Here is a 15,124-nt window from a genome sequence, read left to right as displayed (position 1 = left end):
ACAGTATCTTTTTTTCACCTAAGATCTGTACAGCCCCTTGTAGCATGTTACGATGCATACTGTATGCTCTCACAAATTCCAGTGAACTCCTTAGTAGTTTTAAGGGCACAAAAGATGCAGGATTGTGCCCTTAATTAGGTACCACATAAAAGAGAAATTTTTTCCTCCCCATATGTCGACACAGCATTCTTTGAATTTACTATCTTATAACCAGACAACACACATTATTGATGCATTTTAATGACAGCACTACTCTCTTTACTTTCAGTGTAAATGGTACGAGCAGGTGCTTCTTCAAATCTGCTTTGAAAGGATCCGTCTGGGAAAGGTCAGAAAGTGCTTTCCTTCTGGGAATTTGGTTTTATTAAGTAGAAAAGCAGTCACTACCACAGCACCTATCTCAAAATTGCCCAACCCACCTTCTGGAATTTGTCTGTCTGGAAAGAAACGCCTATCCTCTCTTAAAGAAGTATGAAATTGCCTTCATCAGGAAAATTGCAGGCACCTCTGAAGTCTTTCTTAGCAATATTGATGTCTGCTTGGAGACTGAGGTGTTTCAGAGAAATTCTGTGCAATTAATTGAGGCTTAAGTATTTGCTCATGAAGGACATAAATAAGGGAGAAAAAATAATAATAAAAAAAAAACAGACAAGTTACCCTAAATGAAAGTCCCTCAAGGAGAAAAAAAAATTTTTCACCACTTCACTGTTGTGATCCAACTAGCCATCTAACTCACCTAAACTGTAAATACACTGGAACCTTGCTCTGTACATTTTAAGTACAGTCTTTTAAGTGCAACCAAACAGCATGCCTTAGAACATCAGTTTTCACTTCTAGCCAAGCCTTGTAAATTCTATTCAGCTTTGAGCTGGGCAAAAAAAATCTGTTTGGTTTAGCCGAGAGCTACGTAAATAAGGATGACATACATCCACCACCAGATTTAACCCAAGGGAAGTGTGGAAACTCCTAATTATTTTGGGGGCATTAATCTATGTATATGATGGAATATTTACAGAAAAAAAAGGAGGAAAACCAGAGTGCTAAGTCACTCAAGCAAAGTTTATGCACCTGTTCTAAAACACGATAAGCTGGGTATTGATTCAGAGGCAGGTATCACAAGCGTTAACACAACAGCGCAGCATTAAGAAAGAAAACAGAAATTGCACTCTGTTGCTCTAAGTGTAAACCCACCCCAGAGCAATACAAATGAGGACAATTGATCCTACTGCAAGAGGTTCTATCATTTTGGCTCAAGCATTACTCCAGGTCCAAGGAACAGCCTGAATAAAAAACAAATGCTTTGAGGGACTCCTAGAGGTTAGGAGTTTGTTTCTCCCTGGGAGACAGAGTCATTTTATCAACGTTATTGGTGTCCTAAGACCAAAATACCGAGAGTGCACATGCCTCTCTGAATGAAAAGGAAAGTAGCTGATGAATTCACAGATTTATTTTTTTCATCAACAGACTTGATTGATCCTTTCTAGTCTGCATCCTGCTTGTCCTCCTGATAACATGGAAGTTAAAATTATTCTGATGTGCTTATCACATGACTTGGGCAAAAGGGTGACTCTCCATCCACAATGAGGTTCCTTCTGAGAATTCTGTGTAGATGCCATATGTACTACTTACAACCTACCTTACCAAATTACTAACCTATAATAATTTCTCTTTAAAGCCATTTTCACAGCTGAAATTTTGCATTCTTCATGACAGTAGCCCAAATACTTAGAGAAGTTCTGCACTGGGTTAAATCGTGCATTACAGACTAGGTAACATTTTTCTAGTTTGGTTCAATCTTTTGAATCATTTGGTTTTTAGAAAGAAAAAAAAACCCTCTATATTAACAAAATAGATATTATCACAGTGGTCTATTTAATTACTTCTAGGCTTCACAATACACATGAAGAATTCCAGTACCTATACTGATTAATGCATTAGAATTATTATTTCTAGTTGAATTTGAAATAAATTCATTATTGTTAGAGCTGTCAAAAAATTCTACAATTTTTTTTTAACCTTATTGAAAGCTGCTGATTAGTAGTGAAAAAAAAAAAAAAAAAATGACTTGCTGAAAAAAATCCACTCACAGACATTTAATAAAAATAGAGAGGAAATTTTATGAAAAGGCAAGGTATTCTTTATAAACTAACTATGTGAATTTAATGTCTGTGAAAGTCACTTTATAGAGAGTCTGGAATTACGATGTTCTAAATTTACAGAACACCTGGCTGCTCCACGTACCTTAATTCTGTTCCTCAGGAACACATGCAAAGAAAATAAATTGACTGAGATGCTATGCCCATTCTGTCTTCATTCATTCTGCCCATTTATTGCAGAGTTTTGGGGATGCAGAGACAGAATTATAACTGCAAAATTATTTTACCTAGGCTACTGAAGAGAATACAGATAATAATTCTGATCATTGCTAACATCACCTATATACAAGCTGGTGATCTAGAGCAGAAAAGCATGACATAGTTACTCATAAACACCTTTCCCCTCCACAAAAAGTTGTAATTTCCTATAAATACAGCAGGATGTTTGTGTCACCTAAAATGCTAGCTTCTTTGTTGTGGTGTAAAGCTGTAATATTCCAGATTTGGTGGGTTCTATTTCTGAGAGACAAGTAAAAAAATATATTAAAGCCTCTTCCTTCGGCACAACACTTTGCAGATGACAAACAGTTGTGAGCTACATCCTCCTGTCAGAAAATAATGCTTGAATATATGAGCTAGAGAGGTTATGACGTAAATCAAGGTATGAACGAAAACATGATAAATAGATGCATTTCCTTTTCAAAGGTGAACTCATCAAATGACCTCATTCATATAGACCTGTATACTTAAGAAGATTATACAATTGTAATTTACAATTACACCATATTGATGTTGATCTATTACTAACACCAACACTTTAACATTTAAAAAGATTTACATCCATGAAGAATTATACTGAACACGTCTTTCAAATGGAAGTGAACACACTTTACCATACCAATTTAGAAAGCCACTGTGAAACTCACCATTCTGTGTTGGACTGAGATGACTCCATCCCACTCAGGATCTTGTTGAATTGTTGTGACCAGAGTTGGTAGCTCCTCAGAGTGAGGTTTCTGGTGCATTACATTATGTAGAGGCAGATGAGAGGTTGCATGCTGATCACTGTTGCCCTCTTCCTTGTCTCGTGATGCTAAGTCCTGGGTCATTGTTTCCTCTCCATCAGCTGCACATGCAAACGGAGAGGTAGCCTGCTTGGAAGACATTCTTCTACAAAACAAGAAAAGCAGACAAAAATAAAACATTGGTGTTAAATGAAAAAAGTCAAGCTCAAAATAGTCCTTTAAACAAACCAGATAGGAGGCACGCTTGGCTACAAGAGTTAAAATTAGTCATATGCAGACAAACAAAAGTATTCTAAAAAGTATGGTTTTAGGGGACACTGAGATAAAGTATTCATTGATGTGAAGTCAAGGGCAGGGTTAAGTTATATGATGTCATTCTGTTCATTTAGACTTGTCAAACAATTTAATTTTCTCCAGCCATCAGAAAATAGTGTTTTTATTGGTATTTTCATGTTGGTTTTGCACAGGAGTTCAAGTCTTTAAACTCTTACTCCCATGAGCAATCTGAAGGTTATAAGCAAACACTTAAGTTCATCATGATTTCCTAACCTCATTCCTTGCTAGCAGATGTTTTCTACACAAATGAGAATTTTTAAATCCATTTCAAATTCTGCTTTATAAGTCCTTTTGCTGTTTGTTTAAAGCTGCATCTGCTCTTAACCCATTTAAATTTTTTACGTAGTTTTACCTTTTGGAAAGTGTTTCTAGACATTACTGTGAAAAGCATTCTAAAACTGAACTGTTTACTGAATAGATGTATAATAGCTGTGTAATCTTTTACAGTTTGAACTAAAAATCCAAAATAATTCTGTTTCATTTCATATTAGGCATGGAGTAAAGGATATAGCTCAACAAATTACTTTAAATGACTTAAAAGTATAATGCACTGATTTATGTTAACTGTCTTTTCCTAATAATGACCTCTTACTGCTATCTCGTATGCAAACACAGCTTTCACCACGGTTTCTGCACTTATATGAAAATATAACTGACTTCAACTCAAAATCTGAAAACACTTTGTTTAAAATTTCTAATAAGATTAACCGCAACTGTTAAAACAATCATTAATAAATCTGAAAGAAGGCAGCTAAAATATATCAGCTGTTTGTAACTTTAGAATATCCTCAACACTGAAATTGCTGAGAAACTAAGGAATAAGATCTTCACCTTAATTGCTTTTTAACAATAATTGATTTCATACCATTTCTTTAAAAATGCACAAATCAGTTAACATAGGAAACCACACAAGCATTTTTCAAATTAGCAAATCATTAACTTGCTAGTACTGTTTCTACAGACAAATAAATACTGATTAAAGGTCTGGAAATCTGAGACTAACAGTTAAATTTACAAATCTGTCACATGCTTTCATGAATATTACAGTGAAGGAAATATCAAGTGCAAAGAAAAATAATTAAGTTCATTCCAATTTAAACAGTAGTTTTAATGTAGCAGCCTGTGTTTCACATAGGATTTAACAGCTAATGCTAAATTTCTCACAATTAATGAGGGAGTTCAGATTTAGTATCCTACAGTGAAAAAAAATTAATATAGGATCAACTAATCTAATTATGTACAGTTCTATATGAAAGTATTACAAGCTTTGAAGTGCTTTGAAACGTATTAGAACACTGATACCTATTTAGAATAACAATTCGGTAAATAGAGATAATCCGGCCTCTTAAACTCGATACTGGTGGGGGAAAAAAGAGTTTGCATTTTCTTTAGGGGAGCCTAAGTCTAAGTGGGAGTCTAATATTAAAGTTACCAATAAGCAGAACTGAGGAATTTAAACTGTGTATTACATTCTTACTGTACTAAAGAATTTGTGTTGATGCAAAAAGAACATGCCAAGAGTTCAGGAACCAGCATTATTGTACGTACTTCAGAAGGTTCTGGTTCATAATTACTGTGATCCAAGATAAAATAAAAGGTTTACTCATTTTACTTTTCTCATTAAAATAGTCATGTTAATGTAATCACTCACATGAAAATATAAGTCAACGCTCTATGCAATTTGAAAACCAGACATGAAAACTGGAAGTCACAATAAAGGATTTTCCTTTCTTTCACCTTCTCAGCAGATCTCATTCCTGTTTCAAACTGAACAGGCTCCTGTGAAAAGCAATAGCTATGGCTGTTTCTTCACCATAAATTAATCATGACACAAAACTAGAAATGAAAATGTCTCTTAAGAATAATTTCAACTACAAACTGCACCAGTGAATAATAGTGCACAATCCTAATTAAACACAACTCTGCAGCTGCAAAAATAGGCTGAATCTGTCCAAAGCTACGAGTTGGCTTTAAAGGCTGGTTTGTTAGGGACTGTTTTCTTAAGGAAGGCTGGGCCCTCAGTCTTAATCAGCCAATAAATTATTTCCTGCAATTACATTAAATAGAAAATTATCTTCAAATTGGGAATGTTAATTGAAAATCAAAATTCAGACTGAAGTTTAGAAATTACATGCTGAATATAATTAGTCTAGAAAGGCTTCACCTCTATTTCATAAACAGGCTTTTGGTATTTCTTCAAGTGACCATTCAGTAAAGCTATCTACTGGTAATGCACTGCAGAGGAAACACTTTTTCTTTTCCATATACACTCATATACTTTCCTCTTATTCGTGATGTTTTAAACACAATTAAAAAGAAGTCTCTATTCATGTTCTGTTAAGTTGATTACATAGAGAAAAGGGGATTCTGTTAACGTTAAAAATAAAGCTATATTGACAAAGTCACATTCACTAACAATCTCAAGCCATGCCCAGCAACATTTTTCTGTACTAGACTAAGAGAACGGTCCAAGAGCAGGGTTCAAATGCTTCCTAGCTCCACCTACCCCTTTTCTCCACTGCTGCATTATGGTCAGACACGTTTTCATACTGCACTTTACTCAGTTACCTATAGTCCTGGAGCCTGAAAAGAAAGACAAGCTCAGGCAAGCCTCCCAGGCACTTGCTCTCCTCATGACATAATTTTTAGGGGTGTGTTTCTCTTCTATTTTTCCCCAAACCTTTATTAAAACAGCAAGTTTTAGTGCATTAATTTTGGTGAGAGGTCAGCACTTAATGGTACCTTTCAAGCTCTTGGTTGCTAGAGTTTAAACACTGGGGTAAAAGGGACAGAGATGTAAGACCCTGCTAGATTAAGCCCTCCAGCTTTTTTTCCCAGCACAATCATTAACTCAATCAATATACCTCATGCGTACATGTCTTCTGAGGGTGCCAGGTTATGCACCAAATATTGATTATGCCTAGGTTTATAATCAGTAAAACAGAGTAAATATAAACTCTGCGGCTGGGTGTTATCTAGTCAATTACTTCATGCAGGTTTTTACTCGTTACCTGCTTGTTTTTACTCAAATTGGAGAATTCTGTACATGGAAGTCCATCAGGTTCAAAGGCAGGGTTTGACCAATAAGTCCAAGCTCTCAACACATTAAAAGGGAGAAGAATCTGGCCTATTTCAGTAGTTTATGTTTATTACAACGTTAAACCACAGAACAGGTTGTTGTGGTAAAATGTTTTAATGTTAAACTAGGAGTCTGAATAGCAGTCAAATTTTAAGCCATAATAACTTCCCAATTTTACATTTAAAATATTCAAAATGCATTTGCTAAAATCCCTGGCGAGAGGAAAAAAAAATCAATATTAATAATAAATAAGGCTTGTAAAAGGTATGAGAAAATTACTAATTTCCATTATAATTTTTTTCTCCTATTATCAATTAAATTCACTCAAATGATTTTTAAAAAAAGTTTCTGATAAAAAATATCTCCCTAGTTATAACCCCTGCAAACAGGAGTTTATAATGGAAGTGCTGACACAACCCTAACTACAGCAGCGCAAATGGTGCCGCTATAATACACAAAATCAAGTTCTATTATTCTAAACTATCCTCGCTCGGGGGGTTTTCTTTACTGTGCTCCCAGACAAACTGCTGAAGCATGAAAAATTTAAATGCAATCAAGTGGGTCCAATTCTACTTTACTAGAACAAGTGTCTACAGTGGTACAATCTTAAAAGAAGATGCAACAGATTTGTTTGGTGCTTTTCTTTCTTTTTTCTTTTTTAGCTGTTTATTTATAATACTGTGCAGTGGAGATAAAATAAGAGAGGAAATTACACTCATATTATATCAGTATATTGATTACACAGCACACAATCAGAAAGAAAACTACATTGTGAAATTGTTGCTTTGGTTAAATTGACAGATTAGCTGAACACAGCAATCACTAAAGGTGGAAAATATACCTAATGGGTATGAAAAAAAGCTGGAAAAGGCCGTAATTATCTGAAGTCCTATCACCTACTCAATTTTGAGAATTAAATAACTCTTGATTTGGGTTTCTGAAACTAGAATAAATTCTAACTCATTTTGAACTCAAGACAGAAAAAGAATGGGATCATTTACCAAAACCTCAGTAAAACTAAGGATACGGACTCCAATTTCTGCCAGCCTCAATACCAAGGTAGTAAAGCTAAAATTGAACTGCTAAGGGTTTTTTACCTACATAAAACTAAACACAGTCCCAAACAGCTCCATTCTCTATATATTTGACATGATTTTTTTATTTTAATCAGAGAAGAAATTCTCTCTGCTCTAATGAAGACTGCCAATCAGATTCTCAAACCATCATGTTTCCTTTTCTCCTACAGACAGCATGTGTTATACCTTTCTGAATACAAATACTTTTTTATTTTTCCTAAGGCTTTTCTGTGGTCTCAAATTCTTCAAACAATGTCTATCTTCTTTTTCTAAACAATTAGATGATATTCCTGATGTGAAAGGCTTCTAAAGCCTAAAATCTTCCATCCCTGCTGACTGCTCAAATGATTAAATATTACAGTGGGAATTATGGCTAGACCTGGAGTTTTAGCTGCTAGACATTTCAGAATCAACCCACAAAGTACTAGAACAGATAACAACAGCGTGATAGCCCAGACACTATTTCAAAAACCTATAAACTAAGCAATAACAACAAGATATATGACAAAGCAGACTTGTAGTTGGCCAGAGACTCTAGCTTCTGCTCTGCTCCACCCTCAAAAAGCATTCACAAACCTAAAGGCATGTCTACACTGCAGCCACATAAATGACTGCTTTGTAATGCTGAGATATCCAACCTGATTTTAAACAAGCTCATTTCTGATAGCACTCCAACTCCAGTAGCGTGGTACTCAGATGGACTAATTCATCCTGTTTTAGTGACTGCAGTATAGACATAACCCAGGTCTACAGCTCCAAGAGTAGATTGGAATCAGATTAGATTAGAAATACATTCACTTACAGAGCTTTTATGAACAGTCTCCATTCCTTTTCCCCAAAGTGCCAGATTAAAGTACTTAAGTGCATGATTAACTGCAAGTATGCAAGCAGTCCACTAATTTCAAATTGGACTACTTGGTTTCAAAAAGTTAAGCATATGTCTAAGTGCTTTGGTGACTCCAGAACTAAATAAATTAAGAGAAACCATTTTTAGAAGTACTCATAACCTTTGAAATATTTCCTTCTAAACTTTCATGTTAACCTGGTGTTCATGAAAAGTAAAATTCAGGCACAGCATCTTAGCCCTCCCCACCTTCTAAAAGAGCAACACATGTGCATGCTCCTCTCATAATATTTAAAGTGACTTACAGGACCCTCCTTTACAAATCAGCACTCAGCTTCAGGATAAATTAAAACCATTGTATACTATTCTCTGCCTGCACTGCCCACAGTATCCTCCTCTTTCATACCTATGGCACACCTTATCACTTGGTAGCCCTGAGTTTTTCATGGATCATTAAACCCCTTCTGAAAGTCACGCGGCTACCCATGGAGCATCCTTTATGCAATTTATTTTGCAGTGCAAGTTCACCTATACAAGTAGGGCCTGATGTGGAACGGGGTACACAGACATAGTTGCATAGTAGTTACTGGAACAACTTACTTATGTCTAGCTGTGAACCAGCTGAGCATAGTTTAAACATTCATGAAAACTGATCTTTATTTTTGCTGTATAATGATACCAGTTACACTAGCGTTCAGATAGACTTAATGAAAAAGCTTGCCAATAGACAAAACATTTGCAGCTCTGCCCCTGTGAAACAATGCTATGAAGGCATAACTCAGTAATGTAATTCATTGTAAATCTAATGCTGTAATCTGTTTGCCATTTTGGAATAAACAGTTATTTCCTAAAATTATGAAATCTCATATCTGTTTTCAAGGAGCTTTAGTAGCACAAATGAACACTTATTAAAAGAATCCATTCTCCTGAGGCCCCACACCCCAACATGAATCCTCATGCACAAACCCCATATAAATTGACAAGGCAGCAAAGGGAGAGAATCTCCCAGTTTCTCTTCCTGGCTCTGAGTCACAGCAAGGCCTTAGGCAAATCAGCTCAACTCCCTCAAGCCCTTCCTCAGCTTCATTTTGCAGGAATACTACAAGAATTAGTTACATATAGATCATAAACAGCACTGCAAGATCAGAGAGTTTATGGTAGTCACAGGAATCACCTTGGAAATAAAAGCGGGGAGGGGGGAGGGATGGAAGTAAATATGGTTCAAGAAACGACAGCTATAATGTTAACTGAGCACCCAAATCTCTAACTGAAATAAGCATCAAGCTAAGCAATACACCCACGACTTCCAAGATACACACTCAGCTATTCTTGCATTTGTTTTTCCAATTCAGACAAATTACACTTCTGCTAATAGATATGAGTCCACATCACAAAGTTTTACTTCAGATTCAGACTTCCTCAAAGCTCAGAGGATTTGGAATAATTTTTATGGTATTTCTTTGCATTTGTAATCAAATAATGTGAGAGCTAAAAGGACATTTTTGGAAAGCCTGTCTCTTACATTCTGCTATTATAGTGACCTTCTCAGCTGTGCAGCCACAGTAAAATATTAGGATTAGGGAACGAGTTCCTGCCTATTCATCTAGTTGTTGAAAACACTAAAATGGATGCAGGAAAACAGCCTCGCAGCTCCTGATGACTTTTCAGTGAAAATCCAAATTTTATGAATCTGTTTATTCAGATTCATAAAATCCTGAAAATACAGCCTACCTTTCTAGTAGGTTAAATGTTCCATTCTCTGTATTCACAATCAGGAGCTTTCACTGAAAATGCCTAAGGTGAACTCACGTTGAATGCAGTAAAGGGCAGTGAAAGAATAGTCATTTAGCACCTGGGATGTGCTCATCTTCAGTCACTGTAGTTAATATTTTCTATAGTTTATATTTAGCTGACAATATTGCTGTCACTTTATTTAAACAGCCTGAGACTGTTCTTTGGACTGGAGCTCATATGCCCTGGAATGCTTTGACTCATGAATTGTTTCTCCTGATAATGTTACATCACGTAACCACCTCTGTTTAATTGGTTGGTATTAGCTTCCCAGTGATGACTGCCTTTAAAGTCCTATGACTACACCATGTGCCTCTGGATATCCAATTTCTTACTGTTGGAGAAAGAAAAAGAAAAAAGGCAGTACTGACTTCCAGCTATCTTTACCAATAACTATGGGAACAAGAGTGAGCATGCCAAGAATTTATCCATTAGCAACTTATTAGGATTTGTTGTTTTAGGCAGCAAGTAACAGAATATAAAATATAAATAAAAGCAATCATTAACAATAAAATTAAAAAACAATGGTTGCTATAAATAAGCATTAATTCACATATTTTTATGGAATAGAATGACTTAACTGTTTAGCTGGATGATTATATAAATGGTTTTGATAAAAGATGCCTAAAAATACAAAAAGGGAATTACTTTAGCATGCTTAGACTTTGAGTTGAGGCTTTTACGAAAGGCACAAATACATTTTCTTTTCCCCCTTACAAAGCCACTTAAGAACTTGTTCTAATAACTAGGAATCTTCCTGACCACACTTAAACCTGATGGCCGTAAGTTCCTGAAATGTTCATTAAATCCTTTCAATACTCTATGAGATACATAGCGCAATGGTAAGATACAGTATTCTTACTTTTTTTTCCTCCTACAGTTAATTTTCAGGAGGTGCTTAAGATTCTACGTAATGAGTTAAAGAGTTAATTTTCAGTCCTACAGGTGTGAAAACAAAAGGGCACATGCCATTTCTCTGCACCACCTAATTCAGAACAGAAATGTTTTATCTACCGTCAGATTTCTCTCCCTCCCTTCCCCATTCTCCTCCCTCCCCTCTATGTTTTTGATTTTCATTCCTAAGTCAAATAAAGCACCTCAGCAGATAGTGAAAAAGTATCAATTTCAGGCTCACCTGTAGCCAGTTGCAGTAAACTACCTAATTAGTATCTCCACATAACATGAAACAATGGCTCTGCAGTTCAGTTACAGATTGTCTTTTTAATAAAAACCTTACACTACAAGTCTAAAAACATTTCTAGCAGGCAAAATATTTCTGATTCAGTAGAGGTTACACAAGCATCAAAGCACTTAAATATAGGTGCCAAACCACATCGCCAGGAGCTCTTAGTACTGTGAGGTACTGTTACCTGACAGCTTGGCAAATATAAAATTACTTGTTTCTCCAACTGAAGACAATCAAATTGTCACCTTCCATTGTAATAATGCACAACTAGGGATCAGCAAAGTGCCAACATAATTACCAGGAAGAAAACAAAACATAACAAAAATATAAAATCTAAATTTCCCTAAAGGGTAAAAACATCCATCTGGCTACTCACAAAGAAAGAAGGAGGGATTTTATTTTTACTATCAAATACCCTAGTGTTATTTAGCAATAAGATTTATATGTCTTTCATTAAGTGAAAAAGAAAAACAGCTAAAGAAGGTGATCCACGAAATACTAAAAATAAACACAGGTCAGAACCATGCTGGGATGTTATTTGTGTACATTTAAAGTACCACAAGTGTCATTGGAGATGCTAGGGACAAGCCTATGTATCTGCATTGTTGTTATAAACTCATACATGTGAGGATTCATAAAAATTGATTCTAACTGGCACATGGTGTACTTTGGCACAAGCTACACATGACGTGCCACTTTTATTTGTTTGTTTAAATGACTTCACTCTAACAACCAAAAATGAAGTTTGAACTGCAGATTGCCTCAGAACTGGGACTTTCAGGATATTAAAAACCTGAGGAAAACCTTTGAAGGGGGTAATCTGGATACATGAGAACTAATATTTTCAGCATATATTTCTTTAGGTTATTCAGAACTTAAATTTGCATTTTGGGGATGCAGAAATCTCATATCCACAAATTGCGGTTTATATCTACAGTAGCTCTGGGCATCCTATAAAATATAAAAGAATGTCCTAGGTAAGATATATACTTGAAAAAATATTTTTATTGGATTCATAGAAATGAAGCTAAACTTAAATTCTTCTCGAAAAAATTGCATTATTAAGTGATACCATGGATTGCCTTTTCTGTATCAATAGACCAGTCATTACTAATGCATACACAAAGTTCTTGTATATTTATTGATGTAAATACACATTGCCTTCACATACTTTTTAAAGTTCCACTAGTGCTGGAGGAGTTACAAAAGAAGAGAGAAAAGCAAAATATGCAAAGCTGAGAATCGATTTTGGAACACAGATTTTTTTTCTCCAAAGGAATATTCAAGAATGGCAGTAAGGGACAAGCAGCTTTTTTCCACACTGCACAATTGTACCGGAGCCAGATGTAATCCTAAACCTTGTGGATAAAGCAGGCACAAGGACTGCTTAAACATGTTGTTAGCCTTGCAGAAGAGGTTAAGGAAAAGTTGCAGACCTCACATAACCGGGAACACCGCCTATGTCTTGTCTCAGGTGTTGCATCCCCAGGAGCAGCACCGAAAGGCTGGGCTTTCCAGCTACAACCTGCTTGCAGGTTTTGGCCATGGATGCCTGCTCTTGTGCGCTACGCTGTATCATACACAACAACTTCTTTCCCACTGTATTAGAATATTGACATTCCAGCTGATATTCCTAATCATGGCATTGTTTTCAAGGGGCTAAGCAGCAAATTTAGGAGGACAGATTGGAATATGGGACAATGGGAACAGAGGAAGAAAGAAAGGTAGCAAAGACTCGTAACAATTTTAAAGTCACAAGCATTTTGATGAGATAAAACAAAACTAGACAAAATGTCCCAATTTCTGCAACTTTGAGAAATTCTTATTTTTGTCAGAGTCCTTACAAACAGGCTTTTACAAGGCAGCATTGTGCACTATATTTCTTTGTTTTGAACTAAGGCTTACACAATATGATCCTTACATATGTGCACAATGGGAACCCTAAAATGTGTTTACAGACCCCTGCAGGAAACACCTCATTTACCAGTGATCTGCAGCTACTACTGGGATAAAGAACAGGGTAGTCTGAAGCAGCTTACTGTTCAGAAAAAGATTACAGGGGATACTATGCCTAGCTGAAACTACCCAGGAAATATTTCAGAAATATCCCTGTTTGATCGGCAATGTGGCCAAGAACAACAATGCGGCAACTTCTTTCTTTCTCCCCCACAAGCCCGCCACTGCTTGGGCTGTGCAAGTTCTCATGGGATGGAATAGATGGGGCCTTTTTTACTTAATGTTAGTTTACTTCAGTATGAAAATATGAAGACAAAAGTTAAATAATTGAAACAAACTAGGAATTCAAATAAAGTAAAATGAAACATTTTCTCCTCTATTAATTAAGCTAATCAGTTGCCATTAGGAAGTGCAAACAATTCAAAGTTCATTTTATTGAGACATTGAATCTTCGATCCTTTCACAAGATCCACAGACGAAATCTCTACCAATTTTACTGCCTTTAAAAAAGAAATTAAAATAAGTAACTAAGGCATTGTTATTCATAGTCTTATTCTTAGTGTGACATACCAAAAAAAATCAAGTATTTTCATTGTTATCTGTAAAATAAAAATAAAACCAAAATAATTGTTTGATATTAACCAGTCTCCCAATGCAAGTTGTGTATTTTTAAGGAACTCATTAAGGTATTTGGACTAGGCACTGAAAAGAATCAGAGAACCCTAAAAAGCAATTGCAAGTAAAATGTACACCGCTTCATCTTTCAGCTTGAAGACATCAAGCAGCATGCAGTCTCTGCATACAGCACTCTGAAACTGCTTGAGTTGCGAAGGAAACTACAAACTCTTACTGTCTTTTGGTTTCGGTTCTGCGAAGTACCACAAAATAGGAAGAAATACTTTACAATAGCTGAGGACCCTCAACTATCCTCTTTTCATAGAGTATTATGGCATAGAGCAACTGATCTCTAGCAAGGAGAAGGAAACATGCGTGGCAAAATCAATCATAAGGGTGAAGGTAAAGAGTGCCCAGGCTCTGAATTACTCCACATTTCCAAGTGCTCAAACTTCCGTGTTAGTATTTTTAAATGTGTCAAAGATCATCATGAAGCATAACTATCAGAATACAAATGAAGACATAAACCAGCACACAAATCAAAGGCCCAGTCAAATGAAGTTGTCCCCAAATAATTAGAAAGTAAAAAATCAAATGCCTGAGAAGCAAACTTAAAATATTGTCAGTGATATTAAACATTTTTACCATTACCATTTAGATTCATTTAGAGCCCTTACAAGTGATTTTAGCTAAAATACTGAAATATTCTATTCTAACTTGTGATACATTATGTTTACCATTCAAATATACAGTGCCTTGTTATGGTTTTCATCTCTGACCCATTTTTTCCTATATTTTAAGGATAAAACATGTGACCTACATTTGTAAAGAAGTCTTGTCTTCTCAAACAGTGTCAATTTTTGCTCAAGGCTATATTTTGTAACAGTTTCCCACTTACATTTATTGGTAATAATTTATAATAGACAAGCAAACAGTGCAGCCTATTACTCCTAAAAACAGATTCAAACAGTTTCATTTTCTCATGGACATTTGTTGAGAGCTCTATTATCAATTTCAAAAGCATTGCCATACAGAACATACAGCTTTACAGGCATATTTAGCTGGTGCGGCTGTCATCCCTACCATGAACCATCAACAAGACAGTCCAGTGTCTGTGGTT

The 15,124-nt window shown here is 35.7% G+C and overlaps 1 protein-coding gene across 14 annotated transcripts in view; it reads right to left on the bottom strand.

Moving 5' to 3' along the window:
- Positions 1-15,124, bottom strand: part of SOX6 (SRY-box transcription factor 6) — a 379,848-nt gene that overhangs the window by 230,298 nt on the left and 134,426 nt on the right. For all 14 annotated transcript variants that reach the window (XM_075094704.1, XM_075094700.1, XM_075094707.1 and 11 more), the window contains one exon: positions 3,023-3,266. In XM_075094704.1, the coding sequence (XP_074950805.1) occupies positions 3,023-3,262 (240 nt within the window). In that variant the 5' untranslated portion in view covers positions 3,263-3,266. The remainder of the gene's footprint in view (positions 1-3,022; positions 3,267-15,124) is intronic.

Source organism: Phalacrocorax aristotelis, chromosome 5 (genome assembly GCF_949628215.1).
Source record: "Phalacrocorax aristotelis chromosome 5, bGulAri2.1, whole genome shotgun sequence".
In the NCBI taxonomy this organism is placed as follows: Eukaryota; Metazoa; Chordata; class Aves; order Suliformes; family Phalacrocoracidae; genus Phalacrocorax; species Phalacrocorax aristotelis.
Note: the sequence above shows the minus strand (reverse complement) of the source record. Positions and strands in the feature narration are given on the sequence as shown.